Source organism: Astyanax mexicanus, chromosome 1 (assembly GCF_023375975.1).
Source record: "Astyanax mexicanus isolate ESR-SI-001 chromosome 1, AstMex3_surface, whole genome shotgun sequence".
Taxonomy (NCBI): domain Eukaryota; kingdom Metazoa; phylum Chordata; class Actinopteri; order Characiformes; family Acestrorhamphidae; genus Astyanax; species Astyanax mexicanus.
In genome coordinates this window covers 65,313,567-65,332,897 of record NC_064408.1, presented here as the reverse complement: position 1 = coordinate 65,332,897, position 19,331 = coordinate 65,313,567, and the positions used below count along the sequence as shown (strand labels likewise).

The 19,331-nt window shown below is 39.7% G+C and overlaps 1 protein-coding gene across 8 annotated transcripts in view; it reads right to left on the bottom strand.

The window, feature by feature from the left end:
* fryl (furry homolog, like) overlaps positions 1 to 19,331 on the bottom strand; it is a 154,444-nt gene that overhangs the window by 45,740 nt on the left and 89,373 nt on the right. For 5 of the 8 annotated variants that reach the window (XM_049481839.1, XM_049481840.1, XM_049481841.1 and 2 more), the window contains 22 exons: positions 17,767 to 17,811; positions 15,702 to 15,805; positions 15,386 to 15,494; positions 15,169 to 15,255; positions 13,096 to 13,267; positions 12,280 to 12,412; positions 10,842 to 10,949; positions 8,946 to 9,183; positions 8,373 to 8,549; positions 8,182 to 8,268; positions 7,816 to 8,084; positions 6,745 to 6,955; positions 4,117 to 4,241; positions 3,827 to 3,884; positions 3,565 to 3,656; positions 2,841 to 3,013; positions 2,512 to 2,672; positions 2,318 to 2,428; positions 989 to 1,143; positions 800 to 899; positions 464 to 632; positions 117 to 370 (listed from right to left, as the gene is read on the bottom strand). In XM_049481839.1, the coding sequence (XP_049337796.1) occupies positions 117 to 370; positions 464 to 632; positions 800 to 899; positions 989 to 1,143; positions 2,318 to 2,428; positions 2,512 to 2,672; positions 2,841 to 3,013; positions 3,565 to 3,656; positions 3,827 to 3,884; positions 4,117 to 4,241; positions 6,745 to 6,955; positions 7,816 to 8,084; positions 8,182 to 8,268; positions 8,373 to 8,549; positions 8,946 to 9,183; positions 10,842 to 10,949; positions 12,280 to 12,412; positions 13,096 to 13,267; positions 15,169 to 15,255; positions 15,386 to 15,494; positions 15,702 to 15,805; positions 17,767 to 17,811 (3,138 nt within the window). The remainder of the gene's footprint in view (positions 1 to 116; positions 371 to 463; positions 633 to 799; positions 900 to 988; positions 1,144 to 2,317; positions 2,429 to 2,511; positions 2,673 to 2,840; positions 3,014 to 3,564; positions 3,657 to 3,826; positions 3,885 to 4,116; positions 4,242 to 6,744; positions 6,956 to 7,815; positions 8,085 to 8,181; positions 8,269 to 8,372; positions 8,550 to 8,945; positions 9,184 to 10,841; positions 10,950 to 12,279; positions 12,413 to 13,095; positions 13,268 to 15,168; positions 15,256 to 15,385; positions 15,495 to 15,701; positions 15,806 to 17,766; positions 17,812 to 19,331) is intronic. The other 3 variants (XM_049481842.1, XM_049481844.1, XM_049481846.1) reach the window with 1 other exon arrangement.

The window sequence follows — 19,331 nt, the reverse complement described above, 5'->3', positions numbered from 1 at the left end:
TCGAACCAGCGATCTCCTGATCATAATGGCAGTGCCTTAGTCCGCTGGACCACTCGGGACAGCTTTTTACAGCTTATGGAGAAAACGATGGTATGAGAACTGTGGCATGGACATACCTTAGCAGTCATGAACATGAGGTTGTTCAGGATCATGGTGGTGGCCTGTGGTGACCCCCAGCCCTCTCCTCTGAGCCAGCGCCGGCTGTTCACCATCATCATCTCCCGTGCGTCCTCTTCCTCCTCAGGCTCCTCCTGTCGTCGAGCTGTGGGCTTGAAATCCACCAGCTCCACGTTATTCATCCAAGGCAGCAGGTAGTGCAGCATCACCTGCCGACCACCAGGGTGCGCCGTCTGGATCCTCTGACTGACCTCTGTATTAATAGGGAATAACAGTTACAAGTTACATGTCATTTTTTAAAAGACTACTACAGCATGTTTGTATTTAGATGAGGTTAAGTGAATACCTGAGAAGATGGGCAGGGTGAGCTCAGGATATGTGCGTGCTAGCTCTTCACTCAGTTGGTAGTAGGACACTGAGTAAAGGTGAGGCAGTGGAGAGGGCGGAGTCAAAACCCCATCAGCACGTTGGATCTCCAGTTTATGGGCATAACGGAACAACTTTGGCTCCAAGATCTACAGATAAACACACAAGCAGAAATCAATTATTAGCCCCATAAACAGTGTGAAAATGAGTGTAAAAAATGAAAGACCAGCAAATTACAAACCTAATAATTTAATATTATAGTTATTACAGTATAAAATGCTTGTTGTTTTGTGTATTCTCTATGTGTATTCTTTACCTGGAGCAGCTGCATGGCTACTTCATAGATATCTCTGGAGGAATCTGCAGCCTTAAACAGGATCAGGTTCAGCAGCACCACCGTGTCAAACTGATAATCCCTGCAAAAGACAATCAATACAGAGTAAACACACGCTGCTCTCATACAACCTGTATACATGCTTAGATCCACACACAGAGCGAGAGGTACCTGTTGTGAAAGACATTGGCTATGGCTCGGAAGCATCCGGTGGCAACCCTGCGTGACCCTGTGTAGCAGCGATCCACTGCCCAGAACATCAGATTACTCTGATCTGGGTTCAGCTCTAACAGTAGCATCACCGCCTCGCAGCCCAGTTGGTGCACCTGCATGAAAACAAACACTAATTACAACACAAACTGTCATTGGACATGGCTTACTGGATGTGTCTCTATGGGGATGAATTCACAGTGGGTAAGACTTGTGGGGAAAAGATTTAATGTGGAGAGACTCATTGTGGTGAGGTTTGTTTTGAAAGACTTCTTTGGAGAACTCTTTGAGCAAGACTTGCTAGTTCAGAAAATGTCTAATTAAGGAGGGCTCATTTCAGAAGTCTTGCTGGGCAAGACTCACTAGCTCAGAGAATGTCTAATTAAGGGAGACTCAAAGGGCAAGACTCAACAGGCAAGACTCAACGGGCAAGACTCACTAGTTCACAGTGTCTAATTGAGGGAGACTCAACGGACAAGACTCAACGGGCACAACTCAACGGGCACAACTCACTAGTTCAGAGTGTCTAATTGAGGGAGACTCCATGGGCAAGACTCAATAGGCAAGACTCAAAGGGCAAGATTCAATAGGTAAGAGTGTCTAATTGAGGGAGACTCAATGGGCAAGACTCACTAGTTCAGAGTGTCTAATTGAGGGAAACTCAAACGGCAAGACTCAATAGGCAAGAGTCAATAGACAAGACTCAATGGGCAAGACTCAACGGGCAAGACTCAATGGGCAAGACTCAATGGGCAAGACTCAATGGGCAAGAGTGTCTAATTGAGGGAGGCTCATTTCGAAAAGACTCGCTGAGCAAGAAACGGTAGTTTAAAGAGTATTTTCTGAGGGAGGATCTTTTCGAAAGCCTTAATGGTCTAGACTTGCTAGTTTAGAGGCTCATTTTGTAAGACTCGCTGGGCAAGACTCGCTGATTGAGAGATATGTATATATTGTGTATATATTGATAGTGTATATATTGTGAGATAAGTGTCTCGTTACACCCCTATTCAATGAGCAAGACTCAATGGGAAAGACTCGTCGGGATATGCTCTTCAGGAAAGCTCCAACAAGAATGTCTACTGGGAACGACTCACTGTAGAATACTCATTTAGAAATAGAGGGATGTATTTAAAGCTTGTAAAACTGATACTTGCGCCAACCATGATAATGCTAACACAATATTAACTGTGTTAAAAACATAGCAGCGCACAGCCTCTCACAGCTTCATTCAAACATGTAGCTAGGATAATGTGCTTTGATTGTGAGATTGGACAGTGAATGTATTGTTACCTTGCGGTCCTGCGAGTCCAGGATGTTGTCTAGCCATTTGTAGAGATATCCGTCTGACGACAGACCAACATTATCAGCGACTGGACCACAACACAACACTGCAGACATAGCCTGAAGAACGGAGAGCGGAGGATTTCAGTAACGTTGCACGCTATACTGTGTTTTCTCACCGGTGCTGTGTGTACATGGCTTACCTTAAGAGCACAGTACTGGTGTCTGTTGATCTGCATGTTACGGTCACTGTAGCGGTCAAGAGGAGTGAACATGATGCTGAAGGGTCCGGCCCAGTGACTGAACAGCATGAACAGACTGTGTCTCAGAGACTGCTGGGGGAAAATGCTTCTCCTCTGGTGCACTGGAAATGCATAGATACACACACAGCAGGTTTGTTCATCCAAGAAGAGTGGAATAAGTGTTAAAATTATAGCACGAACAAATTTTTAATCATGAAATTAGGAGATTTATGGCTTAAAACGAGGTGATTTTGAACCTGAAATGAGTGTGCATGTCTGTATGTGAGTACCTGGAACATTCTGAATGATGTTGGCCACCAGAGCACTGAAATGGGAGCGGATGTCTCTGAGTGTGTCCGAGTCTTTATCGTTCTCAGCCTCCAGAAGCTGCCGTGTTAGATCCACATATTCTAGAAGAGTGCCGTTCAGAGAATGGCTCTCCCCATCCAGCCCTCCACTCCCACTTCACACAGACAGACAGACAGACAAACACAACCACATGTTATTCACAAGGTTCATACACTTTTTAACCAATAAATTTCCATGACTTTTTTCATGACCATATGATTTTTAAAACATCAGTGCAGACACGCACAATAAAACAAAAAATCAACTAAAACTATAATTAAAACTGATTATAGTAGGTCTAAAATGAATCTGATAAAAATGTTCACACACAATATTTAATAATAAAATGTGTGTCAGATCCTGAGAGCTCTATTGTGTCGGGTTAAATTACTGAATTAACTCTGAGCTGATGTATTTGAAGCTCAAAATAGATTTTCCCCAATCGATAACCTGGAACACAAAGATTTTAAGACCAAATTTTCATGACTTTCCCAAAACTTTCTGGGTATTTTTATTTTTCCAAAACTTATCCAGGGCTGGAAATTGCTATTTTCAAATTCCATGACTTTTCCAGGTTTACATTGGCCGAATGAACCCTGCATTCACACAATTATTGAATTTAAAATAAAGAAAGGGAACAACAGAGAGTGTGTGTGAAAGACTCACATCTGGCTGACGACACCTGAATCAGCCAGCAGTTCAAAGATCCGGACCAGCTGGACTCTGAGGATGTCACGACGCCGGCGCCGCTTCATATTCTACACACAGAGAAAAAGAAAAGTGAAACAAAAAATGGCTTTTCATAGGTGTTGCGATTCAAACTGCAGATAAAGCTATTCCTTTATGTATTTATATTCACCAGCTGTCCTCACAAAAAAAAAAAAAAAAACGTATCTAAAAAAAATGGGGTCAACAAGAGGTCTCTCACCTCTGGCCTTCTTTCCAGAGCCTCTTTAATGATGGGATTCAGCTCCTCCAAGAGCTCTCTAATCAACACACAAAAACACCAGCATTAACTGCCAAGCGGCACACCACACACAAAAACATACACATACAAAAAAGCCCACAGCAGAGCACCACACATATACACACACACAAACACACACTTAAACACAGACCTGATGATAGGGGTGAAGACAGAGTATAATAATTCTATTGTGCACGCATACCCACACACACACAAAAGAAAGAGAGAGAGAGAGAGAGACAGACACGCACCTGAAGGCAACGGGGTTGGTCCGGCCAAGCCCCAGGACGAGAGACTCAGTGATGTCCATGCTCTCAGAGCGCATCATAGGAACCACATGTTTAAACAACGAGGAGGGGGACGGAATGCCAATGATCTGCGCACACACACACACACACACACAAACACAAATACAAATACAAATATTATTAAGCTTAAACCTACTATTAAATACTTATTGTTTATGGCCTGAACACAATCATATCATTTTCACGTTTAACTATTATAGTAGGAAAGAGTTCAGTTTGCTATGGCTCCAATTGTTCTATTATTTTTTTTTATTTTATTTATTTTTTTTTTTAACCTTTATTTTACCAGGTAAAATGTTTGAGAACCAGTTCTCATTTACAAACATGACCTGGCCCTATAGAAATAGGCACCACATAAACATAGATAAAACACAAAACTAAAAACATGTCAACAATAAAAGACACAAAGAACAAGGACTTGTAAAGACTAACAGGAACAGTCATCAACTATGATATGCTCAATTTTTTGCTTGAAAGTGGTAAATTTAGTTAAAATTTCAAATTTCAATGTGCATTGTAAGGCGTTCCAGTCATTTGCTGCTGCAAAACGAAAGGAGTTACGACCAAAAATAGTACGGGTTTTTGGAATGGTGAGCTTAATGCAATTACTTGACCTAGTATGATACGTATTACGGGCTATGTCAAGTAGAGAGGAGAGATAATGTGGTGTCTTTCCCAATATTGCTTTATAGATTAAATTAAACCAGTGATGGAGCCGCCGAGTATGAAGGGAGGGCCAGCCGACCAGTTTATAAAGGTCACAGTGATGAGTGTGGAAAGGAGCGTTAGTGGCAAAGCGGATTGCTGAATGATGAAGAGTGTCCAATTTCCTAAGAGCAGTGCCTGATGCCATTTTATAAATGACGTCACCATAGTCCAAAATTGGGAGTATTGTCATCTTGACAAGAGTGTGTTTAGCAGCATGAGTGAAAGAGGCTTTATTACGAAAAAGAAAGGCAAGTCTAGATCTAACTTTCATCTGCAAGTTATTGATGTGTGTGGTGAAAGACAATGAAGAATCCAGCCAGATGCCTAGGTATTTATAAACATTAACATATTCCAAAGCTGTGCTAAGTGTGTGAAGAAATAAAACGTAAGTCTAGGTACAGGGGGATCCAGTGCAACACCAGTTGCCTGTGCCTAAGGCCATCATGTCTAATGCATCAGCTAGAGGAGTAGAAACTCACCCAACACTGAGCTGTGGAATAGAGTCTGTGATCTACAACTAATCACTTAACATCAGCCCCAGACCTCACTAATGCTCTTTAGCTCAGTGTACCAAATCCTCTGTTCCTATACTTAAGATTAAAACCCCCAGCAAAGTTATGGCAGGTCGTAAGTTCTTGTGCAGTTCACACTACACGACTGGGTTGTGCTGAAATCGTGTTAAGACTTTCACACTACGTGACTGATCAGCGACATAGGGCGACGACGGACTAGATGATTTTTTTACAGTGGGAAATCGCGGACTCACCTTCGACACAAGAACACGGCATAACTAAATGCACACAAGAACAAGCAATGCCATGCCACAGAATCTCCAGAGAGGAGAATACGCACTTGCAGGGAGTCCAAAATGAATGGGTTTATATGAAGCAATTGATATGTACTTCAACACAGAATTGCCCTCAACACAGAACTATATCAAATGTTTCAGCACCACAGAGCTAAAACCTTAAATTTTTAAACTCTATACTAAGCCTTCTAAACTCTAGTTAAACGCTCTAGTTCTAGCTCACCAACCAATCAGCTCATAGCAGTAATGCTAGCGTCTTTACTGAACAAACTCTGTTTTCTGTAGAAAAATGGAAGCTTACATGCATGCTTTCTTTGCTTTTTTTAAAGAAAGGTTTCTCATTTTATTTTCTAAAATTAATGGAATACTCAGAATAGTATTTAGTAGTTAGTCACTATTTTAATAAAATGTTTTTAGCTTTTAGTTACATTAACCCCTATTCATAGAGGACTCACTCGTGAGCTCCTCTAGAGTTTAACAGTAATTTACTAATATAACAGGGAAACAGAAAGGGGTCAGACTCTCCATAAACAGCTCTGGGTTTGTAGAAGACGTGTTTTAAACCTGTGGTTCTATTTTTCTGGGATCCCATCAGCTGTAGGAAGCTGCTACTCCTGACTCCCAGTCGTCAACTGGGTCAGATATCTGGCATGCCAAATATTTGCCAGGCGTCTCTGACAGATCTGGCTCGACGAGCGTCTTTCAGTAGTTCACACTACAGGACTGTGTTCGAACGCCGAATGATTCCCGATTTGCCTTTGAGCAGATTTTTTGTCGCCAACTGAAAAACTGAGCTAAAATCATGCACTGGGCTAAAATCGCATTAGAGACTATTACTATTATTTGCAGCAAATGGGGACAAACCCCTTATTAAACACTTTTGGCCACATCATGTACAGTATGTGTGTAATTTGGGCTCTAAAGGAGTGTGTCCAGGCTCTGCAAAGACCTTGCATCTCCTCTTATGCTGTGTTTTACTATGATATACATTACACTACATCATAAAATAAATGGCAACTGGATTTCTGCTTTGGAGAAAGTGATGAGACTCTGACCTTTGAGTCATAGCTGTATCCGCTGTCCGGGGTGGACGCCAGCGTCTCGGGAGGGGAGCAGCGGACTGAGCCGGGGGCTGAGGATGAGGAGGAGGACGACGAAGAGGAGGTTGCAGAACTGCAGCAGAGGATCAAGTAGTTCCTCCACAGGCCGATGTAGGAGTCGGTGCTGCTGCTCAGGCTGTTCATCTTCTTTGCATTGATCGGGCTACTGCAGACAGAAAGGGCAAAGATGCAAGAGGTTTTTTTTTTTTTTTTTGCGTAAATTATTTTGTGGTTGCAGAACTGCTAGCAACATTAGCTAACAAGCTTACCCAACACAACAAGCAGCATTTTGAACACGACAACAAGGGGGCACTATAGCCAACGCTACCTGTGTAGACTACCTGTGCAGAAGCAATAATGCACGAGAGGGACATGTAATAACATGTAATATTGGAACGAGGCTTACGAGCGCAGCACAGCAGTGCCAGTATTACATGTTATAGCACAAACCTCGAGTGTATTATTATGATTATACCACAGGTTCATTATCACTGTTTATTGGAAGATTTTGAGTTAAAGAGGAGGAGAAAATAGTTCCATTGCTGCTCTGTTTGGTTTGTAAGCGCTGTTTCGTTGCTAGGTTATCTGTATGCGGCGGAGTAATGCATGGAGAGCTTCGGTAACAGTGCATTACTGGCTGATAATGGAACTCATTGAGCGCTTCTCAGCCAAGCACATTGCAGGGTCGGAACTAACTGCGGTATAATAGCAGTTTGATCATTTTTACAGACATTTGAGCTAATGTAAATGCTTTCCAAAGCATCACTGTGTTTGCTTACTCAATATATACTTAAAATCTAAAACAGAGGTCTCATTAAGAGTCCTTTTAAAATATTTTGGGGAATGTTACAAAGTGAGTAAAAAGTTTAAGTTGATACTGCAACTTCTACAGAAGTTTATTAAAACCTAGTATCTACACTCCTAGCTGAGTAACGAATGAGAATACTTTTGACACCTTTGCTTACAAGCAAATATCCACTCAAGCACACACCCACACACACAGTTGCTTCTGAATTGATTTCCTACTTGATGTCAACTTGAGGAGAGAGCAGTTGAAGGCGGGTGGAGGCGAAGTGCCAGGCGTAGCTCAGTGCAGTGGGGCAGTGTTTGGGGAGATTCTCCTGCCGCAAGTAACTGGATAGGCTGATGACCCACGGATCCTGACCCTGCGTGACGTGAGCGAACACCCAGATGTGCGAAGGACTGACCACATCGAACTGATGGCTGATGGGTGAGGAGCTCCACTCGGCCAGAGTCAGCAGGTCTATTCCACTGGGACAGTACAGGAGGTTAGTCTGCAGAAAGAGAGCAGGAGAGGCAGTGTCTTATTACTAGACTTATGACTGGGTTTAGTCTCTAAAATCTTACAGAGAAATCATAAATGTTTTGTACCTGATCGGCCCCAGTCAGGTGGATAAAACTCTCTAGAACTGAAGCGCTTATTCTGTCCATCACATCTATGGTCAGCTCCTCATCTCCCTGACAGACAGAATGCAAAGAAAGAAAGAAAGAAAGAAAAAACATGAGCATTGAACAGTCTAGACAGAATAGGGTTATGTATCTGTTTCTGTTGTGGTGCTTACCTTAGCGATGCCGAGGGCGTTGTGCAGTGCTCTGACCTCTTTCAGCACATTAACGGCGAGGCGGCGTGTTGCCGGCCTGCAGCTACACAACACCACCAGCGCCAGACCCTCCACCACATGCAGAACACCCCAAAGAGGAGAGCGCTCCAGAGGAAGACACGCGCTGCCATTAGAGCTCTAATACAAAACACACACACACACACACAGGAGAAAGAGGATAGTAAGAGTCACACACACAACACTCACTAATACCTACATATAGTACCAGTCAACAGTTTGGACACACCTTTTCAGGTGTGAAGATTGATATTAACGACAAGAAAACAATTAACAGCTTTGTGTCCGTGTGAAAACAAACCAAAATGAGGAAAAAAAAAACTCTTGAACTGATTCGGACCAGAGAAACCAACTACAGGTGTGAAAACACCCTAAAAGTCTAATTCACAAATTAAAAATCAATAAACACTGTGCTTTTTAATATAAATACAGTAACGCAAAACATACTAGTGCAAAGTTTTTATCAATAACAATATATTCATACACCCCTTATTACAGTATAAAGGTTCTGCACACCTGGGAGTCATGGCTGCGGTTGCTGGTCTGCACTGCCCCTCTCCACTGGCTAATGAGCTGCAGCAGCATCTTGACAGCGTTGTCCAGCAGGGTGGGGTGCACGTCCGTCACTTCCCGCACTATGAAGTACACAAAGCCTGAGAGCACGTCCTCCCTCCACTCCGGGAAATCCACCATCAGAGCCTGCAGAGTGGTGAAGGCCAGCTGACGCAGCTCCTCGTCCATGTGGATGGTCAACCTGGAGGACACATGAACACACAACACCAGATGTTTCACATTTGAACGTGCAGGTAGTGCAATGGAAATGGTTTTAACAAAAATAGCAAGAAAAAAAAAAAAGTATTTTTTCTGGTCTATTTTCATACATAAGGTGCATTTTGAGCGACACTAGTAAGGAACAGGGGTGTCACCATGTTTCCCTAATTAAAGGCACCTAAGTTACCAACCTGTAATTCTTAAGTAAAACGAGTGCTGGATATTAATCTACTATTCTACTAATTAGTTCACTATTGTTTTAGGTGTGGGTGTATGTGTGGTTATACATACATTGGACATAAGCAGAAAACACACACAAAGTACTCAAGTCTAGCCATGACAGAAACAAGGACGTGACAGTTTGGTAGGAGTGGTGCTTGGGATTTAATCCAGCCCATATAGAGTATACTTGAGCAGACAATATGAACCACCTTTTAGTCACAATTAGGGCTGCCACAAACGATTATTTTTATAGTCGACTAATCACCGATTATTTTTTATGATTCGTCGACTAATCGGATCATACGTTAATTGAATATAAAACACAGTTTATCACAATAGAATGCAGCTGCTATTATACAACCAACATTAGATTTCAGCTATATGCTAACTAAAAATAAAAACAATTAAAATCATAGTTCATTAAACCTTTAATGAAATATGCAGCTTGTTGTAACAGACAATTATTTTACTGTTTAGCATAAAATGTAAACAACTGTGTAAAATAAGGATAAGGCACTGGCATTTATGAAACATCTCAACCGTGAGGTTGTTTGAACTATTATGAAAAAAAAGTATATCAATAAAAAATGCCTCTCTGTCCAGATATTGTGTACATTACCGTACACAGGGCAGCGGTCTGCACAGATCTGATTGGCAGAGGAGAGCGTTTGGTGATTTTACACCACACATGAGTGATCTGTGAGTTTACTGCACCGAAAAGCACTGAAAACAGAAGCCACTGTCAGAATGAAATCCTTCTCTGTAGTTTATCGGTTTGGGACGGCATTTGTGACAACGTCTGGGTCCGGATCCGGATCGCGGTCCGCCTATTAGTGACCTCTGTTTTAAAGCTATCAAGATGAGTAAGTTAAGTACTAAGTTAACGCTCTGTTTACGCTAATTTTAGCAGCTAAATAGCAATTTAGCTTCTTCGTCATTTAATCAGCCACAACATGCCTCCTTTTCAGGTGCTCGTGCATCGCGGTTGTGCTGCCGAGGAAGGCAAGTTCTTCATTGCAGATATTGCATTGCACGCGTTTCACTTTTATTTTCTTGGTGATCCCACACTTTTGAGTTCTGTAGCGGGGTAGCCATGAAACCAGAGCCTGTCTGTATAATGTCCTGAGATGTCGTCCACTACCTACCCCGGTTTCCACTACTGCGCATGTGCGTCCAGGACAGAAAGGCAGTCGCAGCAGTTTGGAGAGAAAAACAAAGAAAAAAAAAAACAAAAACGACTAATCGACTATTAAATTAGTCGTCGACTATTTTAATAGTCGACATAATCGTGACTAGTCGACTAATCGTGGCAGCCCTAGTCACAATGCCAACTATTTCAATAAATACAAAAACATCCTGCTGTCTTTGGCCAAACCTGCATCTTTTTAAACCTATTGTACAGTGAGGAAAGGTTATTACTTTGCCAGAAGCTCAATGAGGTCCTGTCTGCTCATGCCGTCAGGAATCAGTCGGGGGATGGCAGCCACACAAGTCCGGAACAAGTCGATCTTCGGCTTCCGCTCTCCACTGTAACAGAGAACATACCATATCACATCATGTTGTATAAATGTCAATGATATACATGTATTAGAATGCTTTAAAGGCATTCTAAAGCCTTATCAGGACGGAATTAGTTTCTCAGGGTAGGTGAACAATATTTCACACTTCTTCTCAATGATAAAACTCTTGCATCTTGACTGCAAGAGGACCAGTGAGTTTTTTTTTTTGGCTTTCTCGATCACATGGCATCGAATTCAGTAGCTCCTCCATTTCCACTCGCTGTTGTGTTTACGTGGATCTCAATGGAAATGCACGCCCAAAGTGTAATTACGGTGTGTGGCAGTGGACAAATAACTATTTTATTAAACTCAAGGTGACTAAAATCAGATGTGAATCTGGATGGGACTAAAATTACTGGAGGACCACGAAGTTCAGCGAAAAACAGTAGTTAAGTTACTTCAGCCTGTAATTTTCTCAGAGGACGTCTGAGAAAAACACGTACATGGTCGTTCCAGACAGGAGTAAAATAACAGAGAATCCCCATAAAAGAGAACATTACCCCAGGATCCCCTGAGAAACTAATCCTGTCCAGATAGGGGTTAAGGTATATAAAAAAATTATGAATTATATTTAGGCCATAATACACTCGAGGTTTGAGATAATGTGTAATATTGACATTTGCAGCAGCACCAATATAATACTTTATAGCACAAATCTTGAGTGTGTTATTGTGATTATACCACGGTTTATGAAAAGATTTTGAGTTAAAGAGGATGAGAAAATAAGATCTGTTTGGTTTTAAACTCTCCACAAGTTAAAATAGTTTAATTGCTGCTCTGTTAGTAGCTGCTCTGTTTGGTTTGTAAGCGCTGCATCGTTGCTAGGTTACCTGTAAGTGGCGGAGTAATACATAGAGAGCTTTGGTTACAGTGCATTACTGTCTGATAACAACACTCATAGAACACCTCTCAGCCAATCACATTGCAGGGTCTGAGTATTGCAGGGTCACATTGCAGAGTCGGAACTATGGTATAATATGGTATAATAATATGAATATGAATTTTAAGTGTACTGCAAGAACTGATGACCATTTTAAAATGTTTTTACAACGTTTTAAGTCCAGGCATTTTAGTTCAGTAGTGCTTTTAATTACTGATATGATCTACAGTCAACTCTAAACTGCTCGATGTCACTCTCAACTTTTTAAACAGAGGAACCTCAAAATCTTAAATGATATTAAACGATCGGTTAATTACCGCAAACATTAATAAACAAAGCATAAAACAGATTCCAACCATGAAGTATATCAAATTTATTAGGTTCACAACAGACCTCAGCAGAGCAAAAAAACACTCACGTGATCATGTCCTCTGGCTCTTTATTGGACATCTGCACATTGGTCATACTCATGGAGCGGCCCACCTCTTTGTCCAGGTGCCTGAGGATGTTATCCAAAGCCTTCCTCACCTGAGGGTAGTACAGAGACATCCCTGCAGACACAGACAGATAAATATAAACACTTTAGGCAGTTATAGAGAGAACAAACACATTTCTACTGTCTCCTAAACAAAGAAACGACATGCCATCAAGCAGTCAGGCAGTGTACAGCGAGCTACAACAATAATCCTGCCTCCAAATATAAAACAATGGGGAGAGACAAATATAGTAAGAATTTTGGTGGCGGAAATGAAGACAAAACAACTCAAAACAATTCCTCCCCTGTACTACAATGCTCTCCACTCAGAGAAATATTTATGTTCAGTCTAGCAGCACTAGAAGCCAGATAAAACAAAGCAGTAGATAAAAATGGCTCAATGTAAATTAACCACAACGCAGTCTAGAAAAAAATATCACGCTAAAGGAAATAGAACACTTAATGAGTGTTTGTGAAATCAAGAACAAAATGAGACAAGACAAAAAAAAAAAAAAAAAAAACAGGAGCTCAAAAAACAGAAGAAGAAAAAGCCTTCTTAATGCAATAATCTTGAAATACTTTAAAACACTGTAAAGGACAGCATGTAAAACAAATGTTAGAACGTGAGTGCCAATATATTTTCATGATCTTAAAGAAATATAAATATGAAAAGCTGTGTATCTGAATTAGACTACCTAAACCTGACTAAAGTAAAAATTCGCAAACATTTTCTTAGATATCGACTTAAGAGTCACGTACCAATGACCTTGGCCTCCTCGTCTGTGAGGGTGGTGTTGAGGAAGATCTTTTTGACCCGTAAGGTATTGCCTGAGGGCAAGATGACTCCAGTGGTCGGCATCGGTGGTTCGCCATCCTTCTGTTGAAGACTATCTGCTATCACCAGGAACGCTCGCAAACCAATATTCATTCTCTGCAAGATAAAGAGAGAATAAAAAAGACAAAGAGAGGAGGAGTGTGAGTCTTTTTGACACACATTTATGTTTTAGAGAGTGCACGTGTGATCATTTCACCAGTGTCAATAAAGGACCTGCATGACCTCGAAATCAACATGTGATATCCAGTTTGGTTGGCAAATAGATGTTGATATCGAGGTCCTGAAGATTTATCGGCAAAGGTAAAATGATCACACACAATGTATTAATTATCACTGGCTCATATTATATTGTAATCAGTCTGTAACATTAATAACAGCCATTTAAGCAGTAAAAAGCAGCTTATTTATACAAGCTTATTTAATAAACAAAGCCCATTAAACACAGTTGGTTAAATATATAGTAAATAACAAAAATCCATCAACTCTATCTGTTTTTTATACATTTATACAAGGTTCACTGGGTTATAAAGCGCAGTATGTGACACTAGTAAGGAACAGAGGTGTCGCCATGTTTTCCTTCTAATTCAGCAGGTCTCGTCACTGGGAGGCGAGACCTGTAAAGATAAGATAAGTAAACAAAACTCTAATTCTAAAAAAAAAAAAACATTTTCTTTTAAAGTCAAACGAGTGCTGGATGCTAATCTACACAGATTTCTTTCCTGAAAACTGTTTATTTGGATGAGGAAATCCCTTTTGTTTATTTACAGTAAGCTTATAATTCCAGATTTTGACTACGGCTGGGTGCAGCAGCATCAGCATTAGCGGCTAATGCCGCCCGACAGCGCTACACTGAGAAACCCTGAGTGTTCCAGTAAGCCAGGGCAATATTAGCTAGCTGTTTGACAGTCAGATAATACTCACATCTGAACAGAGAAAGAGTTAGCGCCGAGGGTAATTAGCAGCTAATGCTAATGCTGCTGGAGAACTAAACTAAAACTCCTTTATAATGCACCCCAGATGATGGGTTTTAAGTGTGCCTTATAGTGCGACAAATATATTAATTAGAATGGAAATACGTAGGGAAATAATACTTTATATACCAAACAAATATGTTTTAGGAAGAGAACTGTAAACAAGTACAATACAAAGAAATTCAATGAACAGACAACACATGGAAAGTGATCCATTCTCCATGTTGTAACATTTATATTCCCTTAATTTAAATAAGAAAGAAAATTTGGCAACTCATACATAACAGTTACTGTAACAGAATTTGTACTTGACCATCAGAAGACAGCTGGACTGTATATATCTGCCACCAATCACATAATCTGCTACCTTGTGGGTTACTGATTACTGTGCTGTGGGTTCTAATCTTGCATCCACAAGGCTTCCGCTGTATAACACAACCCTGAGATCTAATAGATAATTGAGCTCTAATTGGTTAATGATGTGTGTCAAATATGTAAAACATCCGTCTCTATAGCCTGTGACTGTTTTAAATGACTTTATAAGTTTATATTTTTTCTTCTTATTTATATATATATATATATTTTTTTTTTATTCATTTTTTTGTTTATTTATTATTATTTGTATTTTTTTATTGCATTTTAATGTTTTGTATTTTCATTCTTGTTCTTAGTTCTATTATTCATTTAATCACTTATCATTTTTAATATTTTACTTTACCTTTACTATTATCTTTTTACTTATTTTATATTTTATTCATTTTTTACTTTTTATGTCAAATTTGTTTTTAATGGTATTTTAGAATTTTTTGTTTTACATATATATTTTTATTAAATGTTAATTTAAAATGTGTACTTTTTAATTTATTTATTTATTTTTTGTTTTACTATTTTATTTCTTATATTTCTAAATTGTCAATAAATGTGTTCTCATTTCTTTGATGTTATAGAGGCTCATTGTAACATTGTAAATGAGGGTCACCTTCAATGTTTTTTTTTCTCCGAGTGAAAATAAAGGTTGATTGATACCTCTGGGTTGATGGTGAAGGTCTTGTGAGACTTGCCCACACACAGCAGGTCATAGATTATTTCTTTCATGGCGAAGTCAAGCCTTTCCTGCACAAACAGAAGAAACACACAAAAATCCTTGAGAAAAACTTCAAAAGACCTACTTATATACTTATTACTGTATCAACATCACAATCACATCACACACGCCCAAAATCACAATTATTGTGTGACTTACCTGAGCGATAAACTGAATGATCTTGACGAAGATGTTGAGTGGTGTGTCCCTGGGCACAACACTGCGGGAGCCCTTGGGGAAAAGTGCTGAAACAATACTGAGGAGACGACTAGGAGAGAAGACAAAGGAAAAAGCTCAGTATACAATAAAATGTGCACAAAACTCAATTCACTCAGAAAACAAAGCTGCAATTTATTATTAACTCTATTTACCAGATCCAGTTATGTATCAATACAGTATGCAGCTCCTTGTATATTGTTTATTATACACAGAACTGTTCACAAGTTTTCACATTTCCTTGTATACTGAGTATTACCTCTGTGTGGTGGTGTTACTCTCACACTTGATTCTGATAATGTAGACCCACAACAGCCTGTAGAGTGACTCCAGTGCTACACGAGACATTTTAGGATCTTTGTTCTGAAAAGAAAAAATAATAAACAGTCAATCAGAGCGGTCATTATCCACACAATTAGGCCTGTCACAATAACTACATTATTGACTTATCGTACAATACTCGGACATCATTTTTGCTGAATTCTATATATTTCCATTTATGTTTTACTTAGCAAGTAAAGTGTTTTTCAGTTAATTAAAGCGTTTCATAAGGAGAATAAAGGTTTTGTTGGCCCCTCTTGTGGTCTGTATGGGAACTTCAGGAGAAATGGCGAGAGATAAAAGGCTGATTGTAAGTGATGACTGGATGATGTCTCTCTTTCCGTGCATGTTCGAGCATTCACTATGGTGGGGATTGTTTGAAAAGGTGTTTATTCCAGTATTTTTAATTTTTGTGGTCTACTGCTACATTGCTAAATGGCTAGTGGGGTTGTTCATTTAGAAAGCTAGTTAGCTAGCTAGCTTGCTGGCTAAACATTTACTTTAAACCATGCAATGCACAGCCCCTTTTCCACTACGTTTGCCAGTCTGTAGTGCTCAAAAAAAAAAAAAAAATCACACATGGCTAGGGGGAAGAACTGGAGGAACAGCAAAGCTTCTTTACGACAGTGAACATTTTTTTTCGGCCTGTAGGAGGAGCCTTTCAAGAAAACCAACCAAGGGTTTCATAGTGTGCCTTTAACACAAATTATGCATGTCATCAATTCAGACTATGACAAAAAATTCTTAGCTCTTTAAGAATGATGCAATTGCATTATTTCAATATTATATATATATTTTTTTTACTGTATCAGTGGCATAAAATGCTCCTAAACTGACAATAATATAATTTATTGCAAATATTTCCCTATCTAAAAGAGTTATTGTGACAGGCCCACACACAACCACGTAAAAGCAGATTAAAAAAAAAAAAAGAAAAAAAGAAAAAAAAAAAAAAAAGAAAAAAAGTCAAATAACTTCTAATGCAGAAACCAACCTGAATCAGTGGAATCAATTAAGATGTTCAGTTCATGCAAGAAAGAATCGCTGATTCAGAATTTGCAGTGGTGATCAACATAATTCACACATTCACTGATTCAGAGGAGAGCTAATGAGCAGGATGATTCACAGCACATTGGCTAAGGAGCCAATAACGCTGATGATTTCAGCACTAAATGCATCGACCCGTAGGAAGATATGATTCATTAATCATCTTAGAACTGGAGAAGACCATTCATAAAATCTCAGCTAATGAGCCTGTTATTAACACATTTCAGTTGTGTACAACAGAGTCGCTGACTAAGCAGCTGTATTTTCTTCTAGATTCCTCCGTCACCAACGCACACACACTTACACACACTTACGCACACACACCACATCACCAAAGCCTTCTGCACAGGCACAGGACCTTCACTGCACCAAAGAGCTCTCGGCAGCACAGTTGTAATGACGTATGCTATCCACAGGGGGCAATGTGTCAGCACAACTGATGAGAAGTTCCAGCAGACCCACAAATAAACAAGTGCCTCTCTGAGGGTAAGTGAATGCAGTGTGTGTGTGTGTGTCTGTGTGTGTGTGTGTCTGTGTGTGTGTGTGTGTGTGTCTGTGTGTGTGTGTTATAAGAGGAAACCTCCATAATTTACTTATTTACACTCACAGCTACATAACCCTGATTCCGCTTTATATCCAAAGTACAAAACAACCAACCAAACCAAAGCAAACCCAAGCGCTAAGCTTTATAAATTCAGCACATGCTAAGTCACATGCTAATGCTAAAGAGAGCCTATATCTTAAAACTCATCTACAGCACCTGTTTGAACCCATTAAAAAGGCAGAATATATCGTACACTATTATATACAGGTTTACAGATACAGTTATTACATAGCTTTGACCCATAAGGAAAATTAAACAATCAAAAAAGCCCATTAAGAAGGCCTGAAGGCCAATCAGATGACCCCTCAGAAGTGTCAAGGCCAGGTCAGCAGACAGTCAACACAGAACTTACCTGGAGGGTCTCAATCTGCTTACGGATGCTGTTGTTTGAGGGCATCTGGAGCAGGTGAATGTGTGTAAGACAAAAAAACAAAAAAACAAGAAAAAAAGGACAAAAGACAAGGAGTGTGATGGGAAGCGGAGGAAAACATGCATGTTAAAAACAAAAGAACAAGACAAGAACAAGAACTTAAAAGAACAAACGTAACCCATTTAAACAGACAAAAAAAAAAAAAAAAAAAATACACCCAGTGACTGCTAGTGACACGCAAAGCTGTAAGTAAGGAATGTGTGTACAGAATTATATATTCTAAACTAGTAACTAACATACTATGAAGATAGCTAAGACATACTTAAGTGGCCCAAATATGAGCTTTAAACAACTATTAGTGTTTAAGGGATACTTTATCCCATTTCAGTCTAATGTCTATCTGCTGCATCTGTGCTCAAAGCTGATTCAGATACTCTGGGGTGAACCTGTTTTACTTTAGTTAAAAAAATGGTTCATATTTATAAAGTTTTAAGAGTTCAAAAATCAATATTTCAGTTATAATCAGTTTTTATGTATCTTGGAATGTTCTCCTCCACCAGTCTTACACACTGATTTTGAATAATTTTATGCCATTCTTGGTGCCAAAATTTAAGCAGTTCAGCTTGGTTTGATGCCTTGTGATCAATCCATCAGGTTTTCAATTTGTTCAAATCAAAATTACTCATCATTTTGAAGTGGCCTCTTTTTTGTGTACAGCTGTGCACAAGTTATTAAATGCAGTAGGTTTTAGATTAAGGGATGCTGCCATTTTTAGGAAGCACAGGAAAACTCTATATTTTTGATTAGCTAAATTGCAAACAATCTGTTTGTGTGTGTGTAGTAGTAGCAGTGTCAGTATTTTGTAAAGAACATGCAGGGAAGGGTTGGTGGGAAAGTAGGTGACAACATGTTTGCAAGCAGGGTAAGAACATGGAAAAGGGAGAGCTTGGATCAATTAGGAGAGGAATTACCCCCATTCTGAGACTACAAATCCCATAAGCCACTGAGCTACACCATTACCAAGCACTGATGCTAACGCTACGCTAACCCCTCCATTGATAGATTGATCTGAATGAACCATTCGAAAGGTTTGAATCAGGTCGTCCTCAGACGGGCACAGCAGGGGAAGGATCACTCACTCATTGCTCTAAATTACCACCAGGAATAATCAAACATCAGATGGCAGTGAAGTGAATGGAATCACAAGCACTAAACTCACACAATCAACTTTAACACCATGAGATCAATGAGAAGACGGAGCAATTTCTCCAGTGTATCAAAAGGAAGAACAAGAAGGAGAGGAAATCGACTCTCTGCAGGAAATCAAACATCTAGTCATGATCAGCCTTGAGTCACAGGGAAGTCTGACACCCAACAGATGACCACACAACCACATACAAGTGTGTAGAGACATGTTTAGAACAACTAAAACAAGATGCACAGTCATATCACAGTTACTTAAATGCAGCTCTGGAAAAAAATAAGAGACCACTTAAAAATGTTGAGTTTGTTTGATTTTACTAAATTGAAATATAATTATATTATAT